The following is a 25,880-nucleotide window of genomic DNA, read 5'->3' on the forward strand; positions in this document are numbered from 1 at the left end:
TAATTTTTAATAGGTCAATACCATCAGTGATAGGATGATAAATATTGAGTTCCTCCCACATACTTTGTAATTAACCATAACATTCATTAACAGAAATCCCATTCTCCATACAAGAAAAAAATACTTGCATAAAGCTCACGAATCCATGAAATATTTTATCTTAAGAGCACTTTTCCTGTAATGCTTCCCAAGTCTGTTTGGCAGTGTTGAAGAACGTAATGGAAACAGTGACACTAGGTTCCATACCATTCCATAACCAAGTCATGATTATTGATTTCTTCGTATGCCATTGGTCATTGTCCTTTGAATCATCAGGAAAAGGCTCATTAGATAAAAATTGTAACTTGCCCTTTTCCCTAAGATATACTTTCACAGCTTTAGACCAACCGTTCTAGATAATTGGATTCATTCAATTTTCTGGTAGTAATTTGGATACTAAAATTGTCATAAGTTCGATTCCTAGCAGTGGGACTACCATCTGAAGCCATTTAAACAAATGATAGATTGGAGTTACTTGAATAGCAAAATGAACAAAATGTAATGTCTAGGTTTGCAAATAGGAGTTAAGGGTTTAGAACTTGGAATAAGGAATAGGAGAAGAAAATGTGCTCTCTCTCTTCTTTCATTCTTTTATTAATTAGAAAATAATAACGGGAGTAGTAAACATTAAATATTACACCCTTATAATAACCTAATACTCAAATTACTATAATACACTCACAACTAATCTCTAACAAGGTTAATTCTTTAATACCAAATGCTTGGATATTTGCTAACCACAATACTTGCTTCAGGACAACAAACACGAACTTTTACTGAAGCTGTAGAACAATATTCTCAATTGGGACTACGCACGTTATGCTTGGCTTGGCGGGAGCTTAAAGAAGATGAATATCGAGATTGGTCTTTGATGTTTAAAGAGGCTAATAGCACATTGGTTGATAGGGAGGTAAAAAGCATGTCTTTATGTGTCATTGATTTTGTGTGTGTGTGTGTAACACTTGTAATCCCTCAAATTGCTATGTTTTGCAGTGGAGACTAGCTGAGGTCTGCCAAAGACTAGAACATGACCTTGAAATCCTTGGTGTTACAGCAATAGAGGATCGTCTACAGGTGTGCTTCTTTGTTTATTGAGGCATTGATGCTCAAATTTTAGCACAAAATATAGCATTATTTGTTTGTTGTTCTAGTTATAAGAAAAATGTTCACTCTTAGCTTTTAGATGCTGAGACTTCAATTGCCGATTTTCTAAAATTATTTTCCAGGATGGTGTACCAGAAACAATTGAGACACTTCGAAAAGCAGGAATCAACTTTTGGATGCTTACCGGAGACAAGCAGAATACTGCCATACAGATTGCTCTTTCCTGCAATTTTATTTCCCCTGGTAGATGTGATCTTATACATTTCCTTAATTTTCTTTTGATTTTGAGAAATTTGCTTGCGAGTAAGAAAATCTATTCATGTCTGATAGAAAGTATTAAATGGCTTGTGAGTCTTATGCTATGACTATGAAGCTTGGCTGTAGGAGAACACCTCATTCGGTTTCATACGAGGCTGGCACTATCATGTGTTTATGAGTTTGTTAAATTATATAAGCAATCAAAACACATAGAGCAAATTGAGCCTTGCACTCCAAAGGTTGTACCTCACAACATGGAGTTTTTTATATGCCTCCCCTCTTATCCTTATTTGAATTCTTATCTGTTATGAAAATCTTCCAATTCTGAAATTCGTCATTACACTTTTTATTATTATCCATTGTGCCTTATCCCAACTGTTTTGACTCAACAAAACAAGTCTTTCTAAAATGTGTTAGCCTGTTTAAGCTCTGAAATAGATTTTATCGAGTACTGAAATTATTATTGTTCTTTATACCATCATTGTCCTTTTCAGAGTCACCATATCATACTGACTAAAAAATTGGGCATTATTTCCTGAGAATGTGAATTTGTTAATGATTCACTCCCAAACCTCCAGTTGTAGGGTTTAGAGCAAGGACTCAAGACCTAAGGCGCAATAAATTGAGTGAACTTTCTTGATGCATCAATGCTCTGAACTGGATTAATCGCTAGGTATAGACTGAGTTTGACCTTAACCTACTTGAATATGGTTGCACTGTTCACAGAAAACAAGAACCATATTGGTATGGCACCACCTAGAAGATCTTATATGCATAACAACAATCATAAAGTTATAATTTGGTTTCTTATTTTAAAAAGTTCCATATGCACCAGCTATCAAAAGAATAAAAGTTCCATATGCACCATCTTTCAACTGTGAAGTTTGTATCATTCAGGGTCCTTAGCATGTGAACATGTCTTAAGAATACCCTCTATTCAGGATTGCCTATGTCCTATTCTCTGAACTAATAAAATGAGACAGTATCATTATCCTTAATGTTGAATATAATGTATAGTATACTATCTTTCCTTGTTAATATAGGTCACATGTATGGTAGTTAGGACTCCTAGCCTTGTATATATATATCTCTCAATTGTAAGTAGAAACACAATGAATGAGAATAAGGTTTTTCTCCTCTCTCTCTCTCTCTCTCAACATGGTATCAGAGCCAAAGGAGAAAACCTAATTTTTTCGGTTTATCCGTGTACTCAATTCCGGCAAACCGTCTAGTGACCGTGTTTCACTCCGGTCCCCTCATCCTCTCTTCCCGAACCACCCCGGACTACCTTATCGCCGTCGGATCTCCACCACGTCGGCAACCTTTTCCGGCGAAATTTTCCGGCGACCTCCTTTCCGGGAAACGACCACATATTCTGAAACGCCGGAGGCTGATCTACACGCCAGTGGAAACCTCACCGGCAACCGGAATCTCACGCGCCCCCACGCGCCGCTCTTCTCTTCCGGACTGTCACCCACGCGCCGGCGCGTGACGGCGCGTGGCTCACTTTCCGGCCACTTCCGACACCTCTCCAGGCTCGTCCTACGCCGTCTAGGCCTTCTAGCCCTCCGGCAGTCCTCCCCGAGCCCTGCATCTCCATTTTGTCCTTGTTTTTGGCTTCCTTGCCATTCCGGCCACCTCCGACAGGGCTCCCCCTCCATCTCCGAGGCTTGGGTGCTGCTCCTCTTCCTCTCCAGGCACGTCACGACCGTTTTTCTCCATTGATTGCACCTCTCACAGCCGTGGTTTCACTGTTTTTCTCTCTCCGCCGAAATCTGAACCCATCTTAGGGCTCTCTTCGATCCAAATACGTGAATATGACCACCAAAAATCAGATCTTTACCTCTGTTCTCTCTGGATCTCCTCTGATTACCTCAGAGAAATTGGTTGGCAGTGAGAATTATCTCTCCTGGTCTGCCTCTGTTGAACTTTGGTTTATGGGTCAAGGATATGAGGATCACTTGGTTACCCAGGAGGCAGATATCCCTGAGGTTGACCGCATACAGTGGAGGAAGATAGATGCACAGTTATGTAGTGTATTATGGCAATCGGTTGATTCCCGGATTCTTCTTCATCTTCAGGCCTATAAAACTTGTTTTAAATTTTGGACTCAGGCCAAAGGATTATACACGAATGATATCCAGCGTCTTTATAAGGTCGCTTCTGCTATTGTCCATCTCAGCCAACAGGACTTGGATCTATCTACTTATATTGGTCAGATTGCCTCTCTTAAGGAGCAGTTCTTGACTGTGATGCCTCTTACTCCTGATGTTGGGGCTCAACAAACACAGCTTAACAAGTTCTTCATGGTCCTTACTCTTATTGGTCTCCGTCCGGATCTTGAGCCTATTCGTGATCAGATTCTTGGTAGTTCATCAGTTCCGTCCTTGGATGATGTGTTTGCTCGCCTCCTCCGTATCTCGTCCACTCAGACTTTGCCATCTGATAGCGCTTCAGATTCTTCTGTGTTAGTTTCTCAAACTACCTCTCGAGGAGGACGCAGTGGTACCCGAGGTAGAGGCCAACGTCCTCATTGCACCTATTGCAATAAACTTGGCCACACTCGCGATCGTTGCTATCAGTTACATGGAAGACCTCCTCGCACTGCCCATATGGCCCAGTCCTCTGATTCTCCGCTGCCTCAGCCTCCGAGCTCCTCCGCATCTCAGACATCTCAGGCTTCTATTGCCTCTGTTGCCCAGCCTGGTAATGCCTCTGCCTGCCTTACCCACACATCTTCTCTTGGACCCTGGATTCTAGATTCTGGAGCATCTGATCACCTATCTGGTAATAAGGATCTTTTCTCCTCTATTACTACTACCTCTGATTTACCTACTGTTACCTTAGCTAATGGTTCTCAAACTGTGGCTAAAGGTATTGGTTTGGCCCTTCCTCTGCCTTCTCTACCTCTGACTTCTGTCCTTTATACTCCTGAATGTCCTTTTAATCTTATTTCCATCAGCAAACTCACTCGTACTCTTAATTGCTCTATTACCTTTTCTGATAAATTTGTGACCTTGCAGGACCGGAGTACGGGGAAGACGATTGGCATAGGACGTGAGTCTCAAGGCCTCTATCACCTCACCTTAGATTCATCTCCTGCAGTTTGCATTTCCACTGATGCTCCTCTCCTCATTCACAATCGTCTAGGCCACCCTAGTCTCTCCAAGTTCTAGAAGATGGTTCCTCGTTTTTCCACTTTGTCGTCGCTTCCGTGTGAGTCATGTCAGCTTGGGAAACATACTCGTGTCTCGTTCCCAAAGCGTTTGAATAATCGGGCAAAGTCTCCTTTTGAGCTTGTCCACACTGATGTTTGGGGTCCTTGTCGGACTGCGTCTACTTTAGGATTTCAGTATTTTGTCACTTTCATTGATGACTATTCTCGATGTACTTGGTTATTTTTAATGAAAAATCGAGCTGAGTTATTCTCTATTTTCCAGAAATTTTATACTGAAATCCAAACCTAGTTCAATATTTCTATTCGTGTGTTACGCAGTGACAATGCCAGAGAATATTTTTCAGCCCAATTTACTTCGTTTATGTCTCATCATGGGATTCTTCATCAGTCTTCTTGTGCTCATACTCCTCAACAAAATGGGGTAGCTGAACGCAAGAATCGACATCTTGTTGAGACAGCTCGTACTCTCCTCCTCCATAGTCACGTTCCTTTTCGCTTTTGGGGGGACGCTGTTCTTACCGCTTGTTATTTGATTAATCGTATGCCCTCCTCTGTCTTACACGATCAGATTCCTCACTCCCTTCTTTTCCCTGACCAACCACTTTATTTCCTTCCTTCTCGTGTCTTTGGTTGTACTTGCTTTGTTCATATTCTCACTCCTGGACAAGACAAGCTTTCCGCCAAAGCCATGAAGTGCCTCTTCTTGGGATGTTCCAGACTTCAGAAGGGTTATCGTTGTTATTCCCTTGAGACTCATCGGTACTTTATCTCCGCTGATGTCACCTTCTTTGAGGACTCACCATTCTTTTCCACCACTTCTGAGTCTCTTCCTGTTTCTGAAGTCTTACCCATTCCCATTGTCTCCCCACCTGATGCTATGCCCCCTCGACCACTTCAGGTTTATCATCGTCGCCCTCGTGTCGTTGCTCCTCTCCCTTTTCCTGAGGCACCTGCTGACTCACTTCCTATCCCTTCGGCTTCACCTGCCCCGGCTCTGCCTTCTCCTAATGACTTACCCATTGCTGTTCGGAAAGGTATTCGCTCTACTCGTAATCCTCATCCTATTTACAATTTTTTGAGTTATCATCGATTATCTTCACCCTATTCTGCCTTTGTTTCTGCTATATCCTCTGTTTCTCTTCCAAAGAGCACCCAGGAAGCTCTTTCCCATCCAGGCTGGCGACAGGCAATGGTGGATGAAATGACTGCTCTGCACTCTAATGGCACTTGGGATCTTGTTGTTTTACCCTCTGGTAAATCTACAGTTGGTTGTCGTTGGGTCTATGCAGTTAAGGTTGGTCCTGATGGTCAGGTTGAGCGCCTTAAGGCCCGCTTAGTTGCTAAAGGCTATACTCAAGTTTATGGTTCTGATTATGGTGACACATTCTCCCCTGTTGCCAAGATTGCTTTTGTCCGCTTGCTTCTCTCCATGACTGCTATGTGTTCTTGGCCTCTTTATCAGTTGGATATTAAAAATGCCTTCCTTCATGGTGATCTTGCTGAGGAAGTTTATATGGAGCAACCTCCTGGTTTTGTTGCTCAGGGGGAGTCTGGTTTAGTGTGCAGGTTACGCTGTTCTCTATATGGCTTGAAACAATCTCCTCGAGCATGGTTTAGCCGTTTTAGTTCTGTTGTTCAAGAGTTTGGCATGCTTCGCAGTACAGCAGACCATTCAGTTTTTTATCATCATAACTCCTTGGGGCAGTGTATTTATCTGGTTGTTTATGTGGACGACATCGTCATTACAGGCAGTGATCAGGATGGTATTCAGAAACTAAAGCAACATCTTTTTACCCACTTTCAGACCAAAGACTTGGGGAAACTCAAGTATTTCTTGGGAATTGAGATAGCTCAATCCAGTTCTGGTGTGGTCCTTTCCCAAAGGAAGTATGCTTTAGACATCCTGGAAGAAACCGGTATGTTAGACTGTAAACCGGTAGACACACCTATGGATCCGAATGTCAAACTTGTACCAGAACAGGGGGAGCCTTTAGGAGACCCCGGGAGATATCGACGGCTCGTAGGTAAATTGAACTATCTCACCATTACTCGTCCAGACATTTCCTTTCCTGTGAGTGTTGTTAGTCAATTCCTACAGTCACCATGTGATAGCCATTGGGATGCCGTAATCCGTATTCTTCGATATATCAAAAGTACACCAGGCCAAGGTGTATTGTACGAGAACAGAGGTCATACTCAAGTTGTTGGTTACACAGATGCAGATTGGGCTGGCTCACCCACAGATAGACGTTCCACTTCAGGGTACTGTGTTTTTATTGGAGGTAATCTAATATCTTGGAAGAGTAAGAAACAAGATGTAGTGGCCAGATCTAGCGCTGAAGCCGAGTATCGAGCTATGGCTTTGACAACATGTGAACTCATATGGTTGAGACATCTTCTTCAGGAGTTGAGATTTGGAAAGGATGAACAGATGAAACTCATCTGTGATAACCAGGCCGCATTACATATTGCATCCAATCCAGTCTTTCATGAAAGGACCAAGCATATTGAAGTTGACTGTCATTTCATTAGAGAGAAGATCGCATCAGGATGTGTTGCTACAAGTTTTGTCAATTCAAATGATCAACTAGCAGACATCTTCACTAAATCTCTCAGAGGTCCTAGGATTAAATATATTTGTAACAAGCTTGGTGCATATGACGTATATGCTCCAGCTTGAGGGGGAGTGTTGAATATAATGTATAGTATACTATCTTTCCTTGTTAATATAGGTCACATGTATGGTAGTTAGGACTCCTAGCCTTGTATATATATATCTCTCAATTGTAAGTAGAAACACAATGAATGAGAATAAGGTTTTTCTCCTCTCTCTCTCTCTCTCTCAACACTTAAAATAAGATTTCTGCCATTTTTCACCACTTAAAGCATGGATTAAATCACTGCCCAAAACTATGATACACGAAGGTTTTTAGGCCTTAAAAATCCTTCAGAATTCACATCTATGACCAGTCTGGAAGTAAAAACCAGTCAAGTGTCAAAGTGACTAGGAAAACTAACACTATGGTCATCAAATATAAGTTTGCCTTTCCTTGAATTCAGTTCTCCTCAATAATGAATCATTGCTATCAGGTTTATGAGTTTCTTTTCTTGAATTGGTGAAATTAATATTTGCTTCATTAGATGCTTCATGACATTCATATCAAGCTAGAAGTTTTAGCCTTGAAGTTGAGAAACTTTTATCTATAAAGACTGAAGCCAATTGTTCTGATACTACAGTAAATTTTTGGTTTGTATTTGTGACTATGAATATGTGTTTCTTCTTCTTTTCATTTTCTTTCTTTCTTTATTTATTTATTTTTGGAACATAAATTGGAAGAACCCCTATTCAAGAACGGTTATATGTTTGATATGAATTGTGCTATTTTACATTAGACCATATTTCACCATATCAAATGGTGTTTGAAAGCTTCTATTTAGTCCTTCTTAACTACACATTCAATTAATTATCCAGCACCCAAGGTTTCTTACTTTTTGTGTGATTGAAAAAATAAACATGAAAAATTGTTAAATGATGTCCTTGTTTTTTTGTCTCTGAGTGTGTTTGTGGTGGTTTTTCCTTCCCTGGGTGGACCATTGTTTTTAATTGGAAAGCTTTGTTACTAAACTTGTTTTGATATCATATCTTAGTTGATACTCTTATGAATTTTGCTTGGATGTTAGTGTTTAGCATGTAGAATTTGGTCTTTTGAGAGTTTTTGTAATGAACTTATCCAATGTTGAAGCTTCTCAAGAATTTAATTTTCCATAATTCAGTAAAATTTTTCACAATATTTGATCCTTACAACCTTTTTTATTTTTCAAATTATTGACAGAACCAAAAGGCCAGCTTTTGTTAATCAATGGCAAAACAGAAGATGAAGTTGGCAGAAGTTTAGACAGGGTCTTGCTTACAATGAGGATAACAACTTCAGAACCTAAGGTGTAACTTTATCACTACTGTTATAAATTCAATTCTGAAGAGAACCCAATTTCTCTTGCATGCCTTCATTTTTCTTAAACTATGTTTTATTAAAATTTTACATGGTTCATGAAGTATAATTCTCTTTATTACAAGTAGCTTGATATTAGAGTTCTAATGAAGTGGATATGAAGAGCATTTGTGCATTGTAACACTGAAAATTTGAGCAAAATAAGTTGTTTTACAATGAGTTGAAATCATTTGTAAGTGATGTTTTATCCATTTCATGAATATTTTATGTCGATGGCTCCAGTAGCTGGTGGCCAACCATAAAATTCACTTTTTGTTGTACTTCATTCCTGGGGTCAGTAGGTTCTTGGATTGCTGAAAACATTTCAAATGTTGTCTTAGGGAAACAATGCTTGCTTTGGCTATAGTTCTTTGATGTTAATGTTTTTCTTAACGGCCTTTAGTTCTAACAGGATGTGGCATTTGTTATTGATGGATGGGCTCTTGAAATTGCGCTTAAGCATTATCGGAAAGCATTCACTGACTTAGCTATATTGTCAAGGACGGCTTTATGTTGTCGTGTGACACCATCTCAAAAAGCACAGGTGCTCCTTGTCTGCTCTAAGTTTGTTGTCTCTTTTATTCTTTAATATTTTTTTTGATTTATCTGATATGGTTTGTGAAGTCAGATATGGTTTGTCAATCTGATTCTTTTCTCCATTTCATTGTTTTTTTTTAGATGACTATCATTTGCTGGTGTCTTTATTTGTTTCTGTTATTGAGGCTTGATATTGTACAAATGTAAACATAAGATGCAAGAGGTGTACATCACTAATTAAGGGGAAAAGGGCAAACTGAGAAGAAATAGAAATGAGGCAGATGATGTGGTTCTGATGTTCAAGTCAAATTGGGAAACCCTATAGTATTTTAAAATTGAAACTAGGATACACACCCCTACTGCAACAACACCCATAGTTGGCTTTAGATATTCAAAACTTTATGAAATGTGCCAAAAAAAAAAAAAAAAAGAAGGAAAAAAAAAACACTACCATAGGTAGTGGACCCCGTTTATTTCTGAGCAATGCAACCAAAACCCAGAAGGAAAAATAAACTTACACATTGCTATCTTAAGCAATGAAACAAGGTTGATGTTTTCTATGGATTAAATGGTGCACCAAGAGTAAGAACCAGGGATTTCAACTTTGAGTGCAGAAAAGGCACCAAAAGGATGAAGATTTAAAAGAATGTGTCATATATCTGAAACAAACATCCAAGGCATAGATAGCATATGATGCCAACAGGCTGCAAGCTGGAAAAAGCAATATAAAATAGAGAGGAGCAGGTATAATCCTGATCCTTGTTAGGAATCAGTCATTTGATAACTGATTTTTTTTCTTATTGGACTATGAAACTGTTGAAAATATGCAGGCTGTATGTAGGCTGAAAATATGCAGACTGATATTTCTTTCCTAATTATATTATTGCTGTAAATATGCAGGTTGATATGTAGGCTATAAATTCTCCTAGGATAGTGGCTAGATTGATTCAATAGTTTCCTAAAATAGTTTCACAGAGCTGTATACGCATCCCTGTTGTAATCTTTACATTCGTATAAGTAAAATTTCAATTTTTCCACATGGAATTAGAGCAGATTAGAGTTCTGCTCTAGGTTTGTTCTTTTGGTCTATTCTTTTTTGGAATCTGATGGCCTTCATTGCCCTCTTGCCCGGCCTTCATTGTGAAGACTTTCTTTTCTTCTCTTTGCTCTGTCTTATCTATATTTTCTCTTTGAAAAACTTGGCTTCAATTGCCTAGCATCATCCTCAGATTTCTGTTTTTTGCTACCCATAATTTTTTTCTACACCAACCTGTGGCATTAATTGCCAGACTCACCTTGCTTTGGTCCTTATTGTTGTTTATCACCTTGTCCATAATCATGGCTGATTCATCTTCTTTCCAAACCACAATCACGGCCTCATCAAATACCCAGCCTATAAACACTGCCTTTACTTTTCCTACTGAGAATGCTAATTCCCAAATCACAACCTGCAAACTCAATGGCCACAATTTGCCAAGTTATTCATCAAAAGCAAGAGAAAGATGGACTATTTGTTAGGGAAAGCTTCCATTCCTAAGGATGATGATCCTAAGTTTGAGACATGGGAAGCTGAAAATTCCATGATCATGTCTTGACTGCTTCATTCTGTGCAACCAGAATCAGCAAACCACTTCTCTTCCTTGGAATGGCTAAGAAGATTTGGGATAGTGTGACTTGGTCATATTTCAAGATGGGATAAAGGATCATGTTTATGACTTAAAGAATCATATTCGCTCTATGAAGTAAGGATTGTTATCTGTGATGGAGACAATATGTTAGAAGGATTATGATTAGAATTGGACCACTATCAACAGTTCAAATGGAATCAACTGCCAATGCTGTTCAACTGCAGAAAATAATTGAAGAAGACATGATTTTTGCCTTCCTAACTAGTTTAAATCCTGAATTAGATCAAGTAAGGGTTCAAGTTCTAGGCAAACATCCTTTTCCCTCATTGAAAGAGGTGTTTGCCTATGTATGTGCAGAAGAGAGTTCTTGGATTGTGATGTTGGAAAAACCATCATGGAAAATTCAGTCTTGCAATTCCCAAATCCAATAATTATTCCGCAGCAGAGAAGCAAGAAGGAAGGAGACCAAATGAAAAGGACACAAGGCAGTATGATTTTTGCAACAAACCTTGACACACACAAGGGGCCTGTTGAAATCCTCATGGAAAACCCTCTTCCATCCGGAAAACTGGTGGAAAATGAGAGAAGTCTGGCCAGAAACAAAATCAGGTTTTTTCAGTGGAGTGTAAGAAGAAAGAAACTTCTATGGGCAGAAGAGTTTGGAGGATTCAATAAGAACTGTTGAATATAATGTATATATAGTGTACAGTCTTTCCTTTTTTAATATAGGTTACATGTATGGTAGTTAGTTCTTCTAGGCTTGTATATATATATATATACTTCTCAATTGTAAGTAGTTAATCACATGAATGAGAATTAAGGTTTTTCTTTTTTCTCTCTCTCTCAACGTGGTATTAGAGCCAAGGGAGAAAACCTAATTCTTTCCAGTTTCCCGTGTCATCAACTCCGGGAAACCTTCCGGTGACCGTGTTTCATTCCGGTCACCTTCCCCATCTCCCAATATTTTACGGTTAGTCGGATTGTCGTCAGAAAACACTCACCGCCAGCAAAATTTTCCGGTGAACTTTTCCGGCGACGTCTTTTTCCGACACCGACCATACCAGAAAAGAGCGCCTGGAGGAGATCTCCAACTTTTGTGAAGGCACCGGAACCAAAAGCTCATCCACGCGTCGGCCACGCTCAATTTTCCGGTTGGCGACTGCATCTCACACGCCGGCGCATGAGGGCGCGTGAGGCCTTTTCCGGCGACACGCCTCTTCCTCCAGCTTCACCTGACGCCGACCAACCTCCCTACATCCCTGATTCTCCCATCCGAGCCCTGCACGTACCTCTTTTGGGGATTTTTGTCTCCGTCAGCCCTCCAAACAGTCTTTTCGGCGAAGCTCCGGCTACTTTTTCTCCACCCCAATCCCTGCACGTGCCTTGGGAAGTGTTCTTCTACCTTCCTGGTGGTACCACGCCGCGATCTGAGGCCGTCTCCCTTTTTCGGTGGTGCCACGCCGCAATCTGAAGCCGTATTAGGGCTCTCTTCAATCCAAACATACTTCATTCTCCAGATAAGTGGATATGGCTACTAAAACTTCCATTTTTTCCTCTATCATATCTGGATCTCCTATGATTACTTCGGAGAAATTGGTTGGCAGTGAAAATTATCTTTCCTGGTCTGCCTCTGTTGAACTTTGGTTTATGGGTCAAGGATATGAGGACCACTTGGTTACCCAGGAGGCAGATATCCTTGAGGTTGACCGTGTACAGTGGAGGAAGATAGATGCACAGTTATGTAGTGTATTATGGCAATCGGTTGATCCCAGGATTCTTCTTCATCTTCGGGCCTACAAAACTTGTTTTAAATTTTGGACTCAGGCCAAAGGATTATACACGAATGATATCCAGTGTCTTTATAGGTGGCTTCTGCTATTGTCCATATCAGCCAATAGGACTTGGATCTATCTACTTATATTGGTCAGATTGCCTCTCTTAAGGAGGAGTTTTTGACTGTGATGCCTCTTACTCCTGATGTTGGGGCTCAACAAACACAGCTTGACAAGTTCTTCATGGTCCTTACTCTTATTGGCCTCCGTCCGGATCTTTAGCCTATCCGTGATTAGATTCTTGGTAGTTCATTAGTTCTGTCCTTGGATGATGTGTTTGCTCGCCTCCTCCGTATCTTGTCCACTCAGACTTTGCCATCTGATAGCACTTCAGATTCTTTTGTGTTAGTTTCTCAAACTACCTCTTGAGAAGGACGCAGTGGTACCCGAGGTAGAGGCCAACGTCCTCATCGCACCTATTGCAATAAACTTGGCCACACTCACGATCGTTGCTATCAGTTACATGGACGGCCTCCTCGCACTACCCATATGGCCCAGTCCTCTGATTCTCCGCTGCCTCAGCCTCCGAGCTCCTCCGCATCTCAAATATCTCAGGCTTCTATTGCCTCTGTTGCCCAGCCTGGTAATGCCTCTGCCTGCCTTACCCACACATCTTCTCTTGGACCCTGAATTCTAGATTCTGAAGCTTCTGATCACCTATCTGGTAATAAGGATCTTTTCTCCTCTATTACTACTACCTCTGCTTTACCTACTGTTACCTTAGCTAATGGTTCTCAAACTGTGGCTAAAGGTATTGGTTTGGCCCTTCCTCTGCCTTTTCTACCTCTCACTTCTGTCCTTTATACTCCTGAATGTCGTTTTAATCTTATTTCCATCAGCAAACTCACTCGTACTCTTAATTGCTCTATTACCTTTTCTGATAAATTTGTGACCTTGCACGACCGGAGTACGGGGAAGACGATTGACATAGGACGTGAGTCTCAAAGGCCTCTATCACCTCACCTCGGATTCATCTCTTGCAGTTTGCATTTCCACTGATGCTCCTCTCCTCATTCACAATCGTCTGGGTCATCCTAGTCTCTCCAAGTTCCAGAAGATGGTCCCTCGTTTTTCCACTTTGTCGTCGCTTCCGTGTGAGTCATGTCAGCTTGGGAAACATACTCGTATCTCGTTCCCAAAGCGTTTGAATAATCGGGCAAAGTCTTCTTTTGAGCTTATCCACACTGATGTTTGGGGTCCTTGTCAAACTGCGTCTACTTTAGGATTTCAGTATTTTGTCACTTTCATTGATGACTATTCTCGATGTACTTGGTTATTTTTAATGAAAAATCGAGCTGAGTTATTTTCTATTTTCCAGAAATTTTATGCTGAAATCCAAACCCAGTTCAATATTTCTATTCGTGTGTTACGCAGTGACAATGCCAGGGAATATTTTCAGCCCCATTTACTTCGTTTATGTCTCATCATGGGATTCTTCATCAGTCTTCTTGTGCTCATACTCCTCAACAAAATGGGGTAGTTGAACGCAAGAATCGACATCTTGTTGAGACAGCTCGTACTATCCTCCTCCATAGTAATGTTCCTTTTTCGTTTTTGGGGGGATGCTGTTCTTACCGCTTGTTATTTGATTAATCGTATACCCTCCTTTGTCTTACACGATCAGATTCCTCACTCCCTTCTCTTCCCTGACCAACCACTTTATTTCCTTCCTCCTCGTGTCTTTGGTTGTACTTGCTTTGTTCATATTCTCACTCCTGGACAGGACAAGCTTTCTACCAAAGCCATGAAGTGCCTCTTCTTGGGATATTCCAGACTTCAAAAGGGTTATCGTTGTTATTCCCTTGAGACACATCGATACTTTATCTCTGCTGATGTCACCTTCTTTGAGGACTCACCATTCTTTTCCACCACTTCTGAGTCTCTTCCTGTTTCTGAAGTCTTGCTCCTTCCCATTGTCTCCCCAGCTGATGTCGTGCCTCCTCGACCACTTCAGGTTTATCATCGTCGCCCTCGTGTCGCTGCTCCTCTCCTTTTTGCTGAGGCACCTATTGACTCACTTCCTACCCCTTCGGCTTCTCCTGTCCCGGCTCTGCCTTCTCTTGATGATTTACCCATTGCTATTCGGAAAGGTACTCGCTCTACTCATAATCCTCATCCTATTTACAATTTTTTGAGTTATCATCGATTATCTTCACCCTATTCTGCTTTTGTTTCTGCTATATCCTCTGTTTCTCTTCCAAAGAGCACCCATGAAGCTCTTTCCTATCCAGGCTGGCGACAGGCAATGGTGGATGAAATGGCTGCTCTGCACTCTAATGGCACTTGGGATCTTGTTGTTTTACCCTCTGGTAAATCTACAATTGGTTGTCGTTGGGTCTACGCAGTTAAGGTTGGTCCTGATGGTCAGGTTGATCGCTTTAAGGCCCGCTTAGTTGCTAAAGGCTATACTCAGGTTTATGGTTCTGATTATGGTGACACATTCTCCCTTGTTGCCAAGATTGCTTCTGTCCGTCTGCTTCTCTCCATGGCTGCTATGTGTTCTTGGCCTCTTTATCAGTTGGATATTAAAAATGCCTTCCTTCATGGTGATCTTGTCGAGGAAGTTTATATGGAGCAACCTCCTGGTTTTGTTGCTCAGGGGGAGTCTGGTTTAGTGTGCAGGTTACGCCGTTCTCTATATGGCTTGAAACAATCTCCTTGAGCATGGTTTGGCCGTTTTAGCTCTGTTGTTCAAGAGTTTGGCATGCTTCGCAGTACAGCAAACCATTTAGTTTTCTATCATCATAACTCCTTGGGGCAGTGTATTTATCTGGTTGTTTATGTGAACGACATCGTCAATACAAGTAGTGATCAGAATGGTATTCAGAAACTAAAGCAACATCTTTTTACCCACTTTCAGACTAAAGACTTGGGGAAACTCAAGTATTTCTTGGGAATTGAGATAGCTCAATCCAGTTCCGGTGTGGTCCTTTCCCAAAGGAAGTATGCTTTAGACATCCTGGAAGAAACCGGTATGTTAGACTGTAAACCGGTAGACACACCTATGGATCCGAATGTCAAACTTGTACCAGGACAGGGGGAGCCTTTAGGAGACCCTAGGAGATATCGACGACTCGTAGGTAAATTGAACTACCTCACCATTACTCGTCCAGACATTTCTTTTCCTGTGAGTGTTGTTAGTCAATTCCTACAGTCACCATGTGATAGCCATTGGGATGCCGTAATCCGCATTCTTCGATATATCAAAAGCACACCAGGCCAAGGTGTGTTGTACGAGAACAGAGGTCATACTCAGGTTGTTGGTTACACAGATGCAGATTGGGCTGGCTCACCCACAGATAGATGTTCCACTTCAGGGTACTGTGTTTTTATTGGAGGTAATCTAATATCTTGGAAGAGTAAGAAACAAGATGTAGTGGCCAGATCTAGCGCTGAAGCCGAGTATCGAGCTATGGCTCTGGCAACATGTGAACTCATATGGTTGAGACATCTTCTTCAGGAGTTGAGATTTGGAAAGGATGAACAGATGAAACTCATCTGTGATAACCAGGCCGCATTACATATTGCATCCAATCCAGTTTTTCATGAAAGGACTAAGCATATTGAAGTTGACTGTCATTTCATTAGAGAGAAGATCGCATCAGGATGTGTTGCTACAAGTTTTGTTAATTCAAATGATCAACTAGCAGACATCTTCACTAAATCTCTCAGAGGTCCTAGGATTAAATACATTTGTAACAAACTTGGTGCATATGACATATATGCTCCAGCTTGAGGGGGAGTGTTGAATATAATGTATATATAGTGTATAGTCTTTCCTTTTTTAATATAGGTTACATGTATGGTAGTTAGTTCTCCTAGGCTTGTATATATATATATACTTCTCAATTGTAAGTAGTTAATCACATGAATGAGAATTAAGGTTTTTCTTCTTTCTCTCTCTCAACAAGAACAACCAGAAAAATTAAAGGCCTTCCTAGACACGCCTATGTGCTCCTATGCTCAGCAAGGAGATATCTCTAAAGGCTTAATTGCTTTTTCAGATTGTTGTCCTGACCCTTAGACCATTGATTCAGGGGCCTCAAACAATATGACTGGATCTTCCCATTTTTTTCCCAACTATCTACCTTGTGCAGGAAATAAAAAAGTTTCCTACTGGTACGAGTGTTCTATTGCTGGACAAGTATTGATTCCCTTGACCAGAACCATATCCTTAATCTGCCCTACATGTTTCTAAATTGACATGGAATCTGGTTTCAATAACAAAGCTTACCAAAGACCTAAATTGCTCATCAACTTTTTTCCCTCATCCTGTCCATAAGAATTAGGAAATGGGGAAGATGATTGGGCATGCTAAGGAAAGTGGTAGGCTCTATCATTTTGAAACCAATGGTGGAAATTTCAATATCTCAAGCATGGCTTGTTCATTGAAAGAATCGAATATCTTGCTCTAGCACCAAAGGCTAGGTCATTCTTCATTGTCTATTATGCAAAAGATGTCTTCCTCTTTTGATTTCAATAAATTATCCTTTCATTGTAAAGTTTGTGAAATAGCTAAACATCATCGAATTACTTTTCTATCAATAAATGAAAGATCTTTGGTGCCTTTCAGTCTCATTTATATTGATGTGAGGAAAATCTAGAATTCCTAATATCTTTGGTGCAAGATGGTTTGTCATTTATTGATGATTGTAGGGTAATAGGGGTTTATCTTCTCAAACACGATTCTGAGGTTAATAAAATTTTCCCCATTTTTCAAAAGATGATTTATAATCAGTTTGGAAAAAAATTCCACATTCTTCATATAGATAATGGAAAGGAATATTTCAATAATGAGTTGATTTCTTATTGCCAAAAAGAGGACATCATTGTACAGTCCTCATGTATACTCACTAACAAGATGGAGTCAGGGAGAGGAAAAACAGACATTTGCTTGAAGTGGCTAAAACCCTAGTTTTCCAAATGAGAGTGCCAAAAACATATTGGGGGGAAGCTATTTTGACAGCCACTCAATTAATGAATAGGATACCCTCAAGAGTTCTCGATTTTCAAACTCCATTGGCATATTTGAGTCATTTCTTCCCTTCATTTAGAAACTTTGGGAATCTTCCTCCTAAAGCATTCGATTGTGTCTCTTTTATTCATTTTCATAGCCAACACACACACACAAAATCAATCTTGATTCTAGAGCTCAATTGTGTTTTCCTTGCCGATTCACCTACATAAAAAGGGTACAAATGCTATCATCCTAATAGGAAAAAGGTTTATCTCACCATGGATGTCAATTTTGTTGAAAATCAACCATATTTCTCACACTTATCTTGAGGGGGAAAATATATATATGAAGATAAGGATACTAAATATGTTCTGCCTTCATAAATAGTCTCTACCAAATCCAGATTCTGATTTTTCCTCTTAAGTCTCTCATTACATTTGAATCATTGTTCATACAAGAATCTCTCATTTCAAAAACCAAACTCGATCCTATTGTTCCAAGGGTGGACTTGCCATATAAAGGCCGATAAGTTGTCTGCACTCAAGGTTTACTCTTAAGGAAGAAAAACCCCATCATGGACCTGATGCGTACTCAACCATTAGAATGGGACTAGATAATGTTGATCCTACTTCAGTGGACTTATGTGCTTCCAATAATGATTTGTTTCTCCCTATTGCACTTAGGAAAGGGAAAGAACATGTACTTAGTACCCCATATCCAATTTTTTGTCAAATCATAAAATATCCTCTCCTTTTAAATCTTTTGTCTCTTAATTGTTCACCATAGAAATTCTTAAAAGTGTCAAAGAGGCCCTTAGTAATCCAAATTGGAAAGAAGCTATGTTGGATTAAATGAAAGCCTTAAAGAAGAATGAAACATGGGAGATAGTAGATTTGCTTGAAAGGAAGAAGCCTGTAAGCTGTAAACGGATCTTCACAATCATGCTTAAAATTGATGGATCTTTAAAGAGATATAAAGCTAGGTTGGTGGCCTGAGTGTTCACTCAAACCTTTGGGATAGATTACTAAGAAACTCTTTCTCAAGTAATTAAAATGAATATCATTATAATTTTAATTTCTCTTACTACTAATCTAAATTAAACCTTGTAGCAATTTGATGTAAAAAATTATTTTTTCCATGGAAATCTAGACCAGTAGGTCTGCATGGAGATTCCATATGGTTTCATTGATGGATTCAAAAGGAAAGTGTGCTGACTCAAAAGGTCATTATATGACCTTAAACAATCCTCTAGAGCTTAGTTTGACAGATTTTCCATGATGAGGTTTGGATACAGACAAAGTCAAGGTGATCATACACTTCTTATTAACCAAAAGGTCTCCAAATAAAGTTGCTGCTCTAATTGTCTATGCGATAAGAAGTGACCAAGATGAAATTGAAAATTTAAAGCAATACTTAGCTAGTAAATTTGGGATCAAGGATTTAGGAGGGATATTTCCTTGGAATAGAGATGACATATGAATAAAATTCAAATTTCTCCACACACGGAGGAGAAAAAGGATTATCATTGTTGATTAAGCATGACTGTGCGGAGCTTTGTTCTTCCAAAAGCTATAACATTTGGACTAATATATTAAAATATGTCTGTTTTCCTTTACAAACTGATGATGCCTCTCAATATGTTTTTCTCCTTGTTGGTCTAGAAAATTGATGCTTATAACGGGTGCAAAGTATAGTGGATATGGTGAAACAATGTATATTGTTGCTGAAGATCTTTAAAACTAAGCCAGTCCCTAGATTTTCTTTCTTTGGATATAGCATCTTCTATATAGGTTGTTTAGCAGACCTTGGTAGGATTTTGATTCTTACTGGTTCCTCTATTTTTATACTGAGGAGAGAAGTTGACCTGAGATTGGTTTCTTTCTTTCTTCCTTTCTTTCTCTCTCTCTCTCTCTCTCTCTCTCTTTCTTCTTCTTCTTTTACTTATTGTTTTGTATTTTTTAAAAAAAAAAATTTTGATTGGTAAATAGTATGATATGTATAAAAGGCTCCCAACAGAAAATGGGGCACAATCCTCAGTAACTGAGAGAGGATTCTATAGATGTGCTGTTCTTGTTTACCAACTGCCAAACCTAGCATTCCATTACAGAGCAGTTGACAATACAATGGTTCTATTGCTTTATTAATGCAGAATAACACTTTATACTTGCTTCTTTCATTTTTAGGGTGCAGATGATAATTATGACAATGATTTTTATTACTTTGTTAATATAGAATAACATTTTGCAGCTTGTGGAGATCTTAAAATCATGCGATTATAGAACATTGGCTATTGGGGATGGTGGAAATGATGTGAGGATGATACAACAAGCTGACATTGGTGTCGGCATTAGTGGGAGAGAAGGATTGCAGGCAGCAAGGGCTGCTGATTATAGTATTGGGAGTAAGTTATACCAGATACTGCTATGTTAAGTTAGTTATTTACTTAAATCAGAGTTCGGAGGTGTGGCTGCGGTGAAACAAGAATTTCTTTTCTTCTAGTTGCTACTGACATAGATGCTTTTGCGACCATCCCCATCTCTATTTCCTTTTGATGAATTGTGCTATTTTAGCTTTGCACTGGAGAAATTGGAATCCATAGTGAGAATTTTTCTGCTTGTTTGAAATTTTAAACTATCTCTAGGGTGTATTCTTTAATTTATAGCCTATATTTTCAATTACATGTAGATGTAGGGATGTAAAGTGAGCTGTGGTCATACCTGGATTTCAGGCCCTCATAGGCCTTCCACCAGCACAAGAGTTCAGGCCTCAGTCCTGGAAGGGAAAAAAGGAAAACTTCTGGGAGATGAAAGGGGATATAAAATGGTTGTAGGGAAATGGGAAGAAAAGAACACTAGATTGGAAGGGGGACAGAGGGGTGCGTGGAAGAATTAAAGAGAGAGGGAGGTAGGGGAAGGATTGGGCCCAGGCTGCTTCTGGGCCACTTTTGCCCCTTTTTAACTGCATATAAATATTCTTCATTGAAAACTGTTTCTCTGTTTATATCAAGTGACATATTTCCTTCTAGAGAAGTGCTCTTTCATTTTTGTTTTCTTTTATTAAAGTTGTTAGCCTATACCATTTACATAATGTCCATCATATAGATTATCCAAAAAGATGTTACTTTCTGACATGTTCAGCTATTGTATGTGAATATGCATGACTTGATCCTTTAGTAGATTTTCCACCTGGTGGAGATGTACCAAATATTCATTTTTACTTTACTTTCCATGCATTGCAGAGTTCAGATTTCTGAAAAGACTAATACTTGTCCATGGACGGTACTCGTACAACCGTACAGCGTTTCTGTCCCAATATTCCTTTTATAAGTCGTTACTGATTTGTTTCATCCAGATCTTGTGAGTCTCCTACGTTATGACTCTTATTTTTCAATTTCTCCCTGTTCTGTTCTTCTAAAGAATTGTTGTCCTAAAATCTTATGTGCATTAATTTTTTTTCCCCTTTATCTTCTTGCTGATGTACTAACATTAGACACCCATTCAGTTTCTCTTTTATTTCAGGTGTCTCTGGAACCAGCCTTTTCAATTCTGTCAGTTTGATGGCTTATAATGTTTTCTACACTAGTATACCTGTTCTAGTCAGTGTCCTTGACAAAGATCTTAGTGAAAAAACTGTGATGCAACACCCGCAAATTTTATTTTACTGCCAAGCAGGGAGGTTGGATTGCTATCCTTTTTATCCACCTTATTTGTTTACATTTATATTTAAAAGAAAAATTAACAGCTGTGTTTTTCATTTGTAAGAGTTACTGCTTATGGATTATTGAACCAGGCCCTTTGCCTTATCAGGCCAACATTATTCCATGTTAGTCATTGAACTAAATCAGTATCATTCTTGAAACAGGCTTCTTAATCCTAGCACATTTGCTGGATGGTTTGGGCGGTCTCTGTTTCATGTGAGTCCCTTTGATTATTTAGTATTTTCTGTATTATGCTATTAGAATCGTACTCATTTTTTAGCTTTCAAGCATTTTAATTGAAATGCCTGAAATGATTCTCTTGGAAATAGAAATGAAACCTAAGGTTATTTTGAAAATCCACAGGTTTTTTAATGAGCTTCACTTATGTTAAACCTCATCATATTTTGTGACTTTTGTATTCTATATTTATATATTCCTTAAATCTTGTTTAATTATAAGTTCAATTACCAGGGAAATTCTGGTTCAACAAGATTTTAATGTGATCCTTAAAGTTGCGGGTGGTGAGCTGCCATCCTTGACTTTGAGGAATGTCTGTGTCTTTACCTTCCTATTCCTTTTCAGGCAATCCATTAAAGTTCATTGAATCCCCTCCCACTTTGGGTCCACCTGGCCCACATCTGCAGCATATATCATATGGCCATAAATTTAAATACATGTTTGTCCCATTACAACCCAATGAACACTGAAATGACGATGGGATAAATTATGTTTGCCCCCTTACAAACCCAATGAACATTGAACAATGGGATTGGGATTGGTGTGGCCTAGGGTCGAGAAGTTTTGTGTCAGATTTATGGGTTAACTGTATAGTTAATGTTCACCCTCTACGGAATTGTGGTTCAGTTTAATTGAATCGAACTTAACTGAAAAACACTGTGCCCTTTTTCCATATTGTTGTTTACCAGAGTAAATGGGAGTATTGGCTTCCAATACATTTCCAATCTTCTAAATTTTGCTCTATTTGTTGTGTTTTCTGACAATTTTTGGAGTTCCATGTGAATGATTGGAAGAGACTATAATAGGAAGGGCGGGTGCTAATATTGGACTGACCTCTGATGTTAAGGTGTATGTACAGGGATTTAGAAATGGACTTTCTAGTCTCAGGTGCTGACCTATGGAGGTGATATTTATAAAATGGTTGAAGCGTGCAGTGTGAAGTTTGAGGGTCTCCTCCTAACTCTTATAATGATAGTAGTAAATTCATCTTTAAAATAATACAAAACTGAGCTTTAAAGGGGGATGAGAAACTACAGAGGAATGCTTCGAGAAGGAAATTCATAGAAAATTTATCAAGTTAATTTCTCTTTGTTTACAAAATTTTAAAGGTCAGTTATCCAACAGGCATGCACTCTTCTGTTTTGCAGACATTGGGAAATATTATTATGTTCTACAGTCAGATTTAGATTATTGTTACGATTGTTGTTGAGTGTTAAATAACATTTCAAGAGTCAACTTGGAGTTTACGTTTGAATCCAACATCATGCACTCATCTGGTTACATGCCTGTGCCTAAGGGTGCAACCAACAAAAGTTTTTATCTAATCAGTCATTTGGTTGCTCTTTTAAATTTTTTCCTGTTATTCTGTTCCAGATTGCTGACTCAGGATGGTTTGCAGGCAATTGTTGTATTTGTAATCAGCATACATGCATACGCCTATGAGAAAAGTGAAATGGAGGAGGTATCAATGGTGGCACTCTCTGGGTGTATTTGGTTGCAGGCTTTTGTTGTAACAATAGAGACAAAGTACGTTTTTATATCATCAATTGTTTTTTTTTGGGACATGTTATTGACTTTAATTAGAAAACCTCATCCTAACCAGCATCATTATGGTCCTCTTAATTTCCTTTAATTTTGATCCCAGAAGAGAGTTGGGAAAAAGGATAAATAATGATCTTTTTGCTTTCTTTGTCAAGAAGGCAGTAAAGAAGCATTCATGGTAGTGATGTTGAACTGGGAAATTTAATCCCTAGTGAAACACTATTGAGAAAATCATTGTTTTCTTACATAACAATAACCTCAAAAAGTTTCTACCAAACTGTGAAGCGAAGAATTTCCACCACTTGATATTCCAAAACCTTGACTTGCAACAAAGTGACCTAAAATTAATCAATATGCTTTAACAACTATACTTCTGTTTGATGCCTGCAGTTCCTTCACGGTTTTGCAACATCTTGCCATATGGGGAAATCTGGCTGCCTTCTATATCATCAACTGGATTTTGAGTGCTGTGCCGGCATCAGGGCTGTACACAATCATGTTCCGGCTGTGTAAACAACCATCTTACTGGATAACCATGTTTGTAAGTTGATCTTTCCATTTTATGCACTTTTTCATTTCTGGAATGTCAGGTGCAGCTCCTCTCTAGATACGACCTCTGATTCTATTAATTAAGCATGACCCATTGAATGATTGCTGCCCTTGCAAATCCCCTCAATTAGTTAGAATCTCTTGGTCCTCTGGTTGGGCTCTTCAGATAAATCAGGTCACCGACAACAATACCAGATGAAAATAATGGACGACTGCATGTATTTTATCTGAACTTTGATTAAGCGGTCTTGCTATCTGTTTTGAAGAATTAGAAAAACTATCCTCTGATAACCTGGTGCTTGGTGAACTGATAAACCTGAAAGCCAGCTTGTATAGGAGAGGTATTGGGCAAAGCTTATACAATAACGGAAATTGTCCTTCCATTGCAGCTCATTGTGGTAACAGGAATGGGTCCAGTGCTGGCTATAAAGTACTTCCGCTATACATACAGACCAAGTAAAATCAACACACTTCAGCAGGCTGAACGGTTGGGTGGGCCAATCTTGTCACTGGGAAATATAGAGCCACAGCCAAGATCCATTGAAAAAGATGTTTCTCCATTGTCTATTACTCTACCCAAGAATCGGAATCCAGTATATGAACCTCTCCTATCAGACTCACCAAATTCTACAAGAAAGTCTTTCGGATCCGCAACCACTTTTGATTTCTTCCCATCACAGTCTCGGTTGTCTTCAAGCTACTCAAGAAACTGCAAGGACAACTGAGTCATATACAAGTCATTCAGCGGCTTACTTTACATGGAAACCTCTACTGTGAGTACAATATATTTTTAGGTTATATTGCAGATTTATTTGCACAAAACAAAACAAATAAATGCCACCACAATCATAGAAATCCACTTTTGGGTTTATTTTTACACCATTGTATTAAAGCTAGTATCTTGCTTTCAAGTTAAAATGTAATGGAAAAATATAGCCATTTCAAACAATTTTAAACCACCCAAATATAGTGGTTCACCTCTGATCGTGTGCTAATGTGCAGTCACTCTCACCTCTTATTGTGTGCTGTGTGAAGGGAACTAGTGTGCTAATGTGCAGTCACTCTAGCATTGTCCAATTCAGAATTAGATCCACATACATGAAGGGGTTTGGGGCCCTGTATAAAGAAGACCTTAGTGCAGGTGGCAGCCATACATTTGAGTGAATTGGGTCACAGGCCTAAGGGCAAGTATGGGGCTCTGGCCCTTGAAGAGCATTGAATTTCAATAAATGGACATTGTGAGTGAAGATATATCGGGCCATTGGGGGGGCAGGTGGGGGGACCCCAAACACTAGCAAATGTCACTTTAGCATGGGCTGCTCCCCTTCTCCCATGCCATTCCTTGTGAATCTGTGACCATCACCCACCTAACCCTGCACTGCACCAAACCCTACCAAAGAATCATTCCAAACACAACCTTATGGTCCCTATCCCTACCATCCTGGCTGTCATACAGATAAGCACCCCTCCTAGGAAACATTTGCAATTTATAAAAAATGTGCAATCATACATTGGTAAACCATGCCATCCCTCTTGTGTGCCACCATGCTTTGATTCTCATCCACTGAGCCCCATCATGCATGCTTGAGTTCATCATAGCCATCAGTTGGTGGTAAATGATGGGTTCATCATTATACATCTGTATGGTTTTTTTAGATGCTTGTTAGAGGTCCAAAGACATGTTAAGAGTGAAAAAATAGTTAGGGTAAGACAACAGGCAAGAGTGAATTAATTGCCCAAGCATTTACCTTGATTTTGATCTTGACAGGTGAAGTTGAAATCTAAAAAATAAGTTGGCAAAGGCTCCAAACCTAACCTATGGATTCATGCGATTGGGCCGCCAAAAGTTTAGACTCACCTACATCTGCAGGTTAAAAAGGGGAAAAGTGTGGTAAATAATATCATTGACACACTTTAGTCTACTGCAGATTGCTGAGTGGATAAAGCAAAGGCTTCCTCAAAGCTTTCACTTCCATTTGTGCTTTCACTTTAGGCAAAATGAACTTGTACGTACACTTTGTGTCCCTCAGACAGTCAGACAACAACAATGGGGCTCCAAAGAAAAAGAAACTTGTATCTCACAACAGTCAGTCAGTCTCACTCTCTTGTTATTATCCCATCCTTTTCCCTTGTTAAAAATAAAACAATCTTCCCCATATCCAAATCACATGCTGTCCAAGCCTCCATTGTCTTGCATGTTTGCCACATACCCATTGCAGATCCGCCAGATGCCAACTATACCATTCTTTTCCCCTTTTACTATTATTATTATTCTTACTACTTTGAAGAAACAAGCTCCCAGGTACAACATCAATCTGCACCTCTCTCTCTTT

At 39.4% G+C, this 25,880-nt stretch overlaps 1 protein-coding gene across 3 annotated transcripts in view; it reads left to right on the forward strand.

Annotated features, from left to right (window-relative positions):
* The window catches only part of LOC100252404 (phospholipid-transporting ATPase 2), a 57,145-nt gene extending 32,617 nt beyond the window's left edge, over nucleotides 1–24,528 (forward strand). For 2 of the 3 annotated variants that reach the window (XM_002276079.5, XM_019223616.2), the window contains 12 exons: nucleotides 795–949; nucleotides 1,033–1,113; nucleotides 1,266–1,386; nucleotides 8,413–8,519; nucleotides 8,981–9,112; nucleotides 19,770–19,923; nucleotides 20,761–20,878; nucleotides 21,024–21,197; nucleotides 21,384–21,435; nucleotides 22,856–22,983; nucleotides 23,389–23,539; nucleotides 23,937–24,528. In XM_002276079.5, the coding sequence (XP_002276115.1) occupies nucleotides 795–949; nucleotides 1,033–1,113; nucleotides 1,266–1,386; nucleotides 8,413–8,519; nucleotides 8,981–9,112; nucleotides 19,770–19,923; nucleotides 20,761–20,878; nucleotides 21,024–21,197; nucleotides 21,384–21,435; nucleotides 22,856–22,983; nucleotides 23,389–23,539; nucleotides 23,937–24,272 (1,709 nt within the window). In that variant the 3' untranslated portion in view covers nucleotides 24,273–24,528. Of the gene's footprint in view, nucleotides 1–794; nucleotides 950–1,032; nucleotides 1,114–1,265; nucleotides 1,387–8,412; nucleotides 8,520–8,980; nucleotides 9,113–19,769; nucleotides 19,924–20,760; nucleotides 20,879–21,023; nucleotides 21,198–21,383; nucleotides 21,436–22,830; nucleotides 22,984–23,388; nucleotides 23,580–23,936 lie in introns of those variants that run through there. The other variant, XR_009467196.1, reaches the window with a different exon arrangement.
* The last annotated feature ends 1,352 nt before the right edge of the window (nucleotides 24,529–25,880 follow it).

The sequence above is a fragment of the Vitis vinifera genome, chromosome 12 (assembly GCF_030704535.1).
Source record: "Vitis vinifera cultivar Pinot Noir 40024 chromosome 12, ASM3070453v1".
Classification (NCBI taxonomy): Eukaryota; Viridiplantae; Streptophyta; class Magnoliopsida; order Vitales; family Vitaceae; genus Vitis; species Vitis vinifera.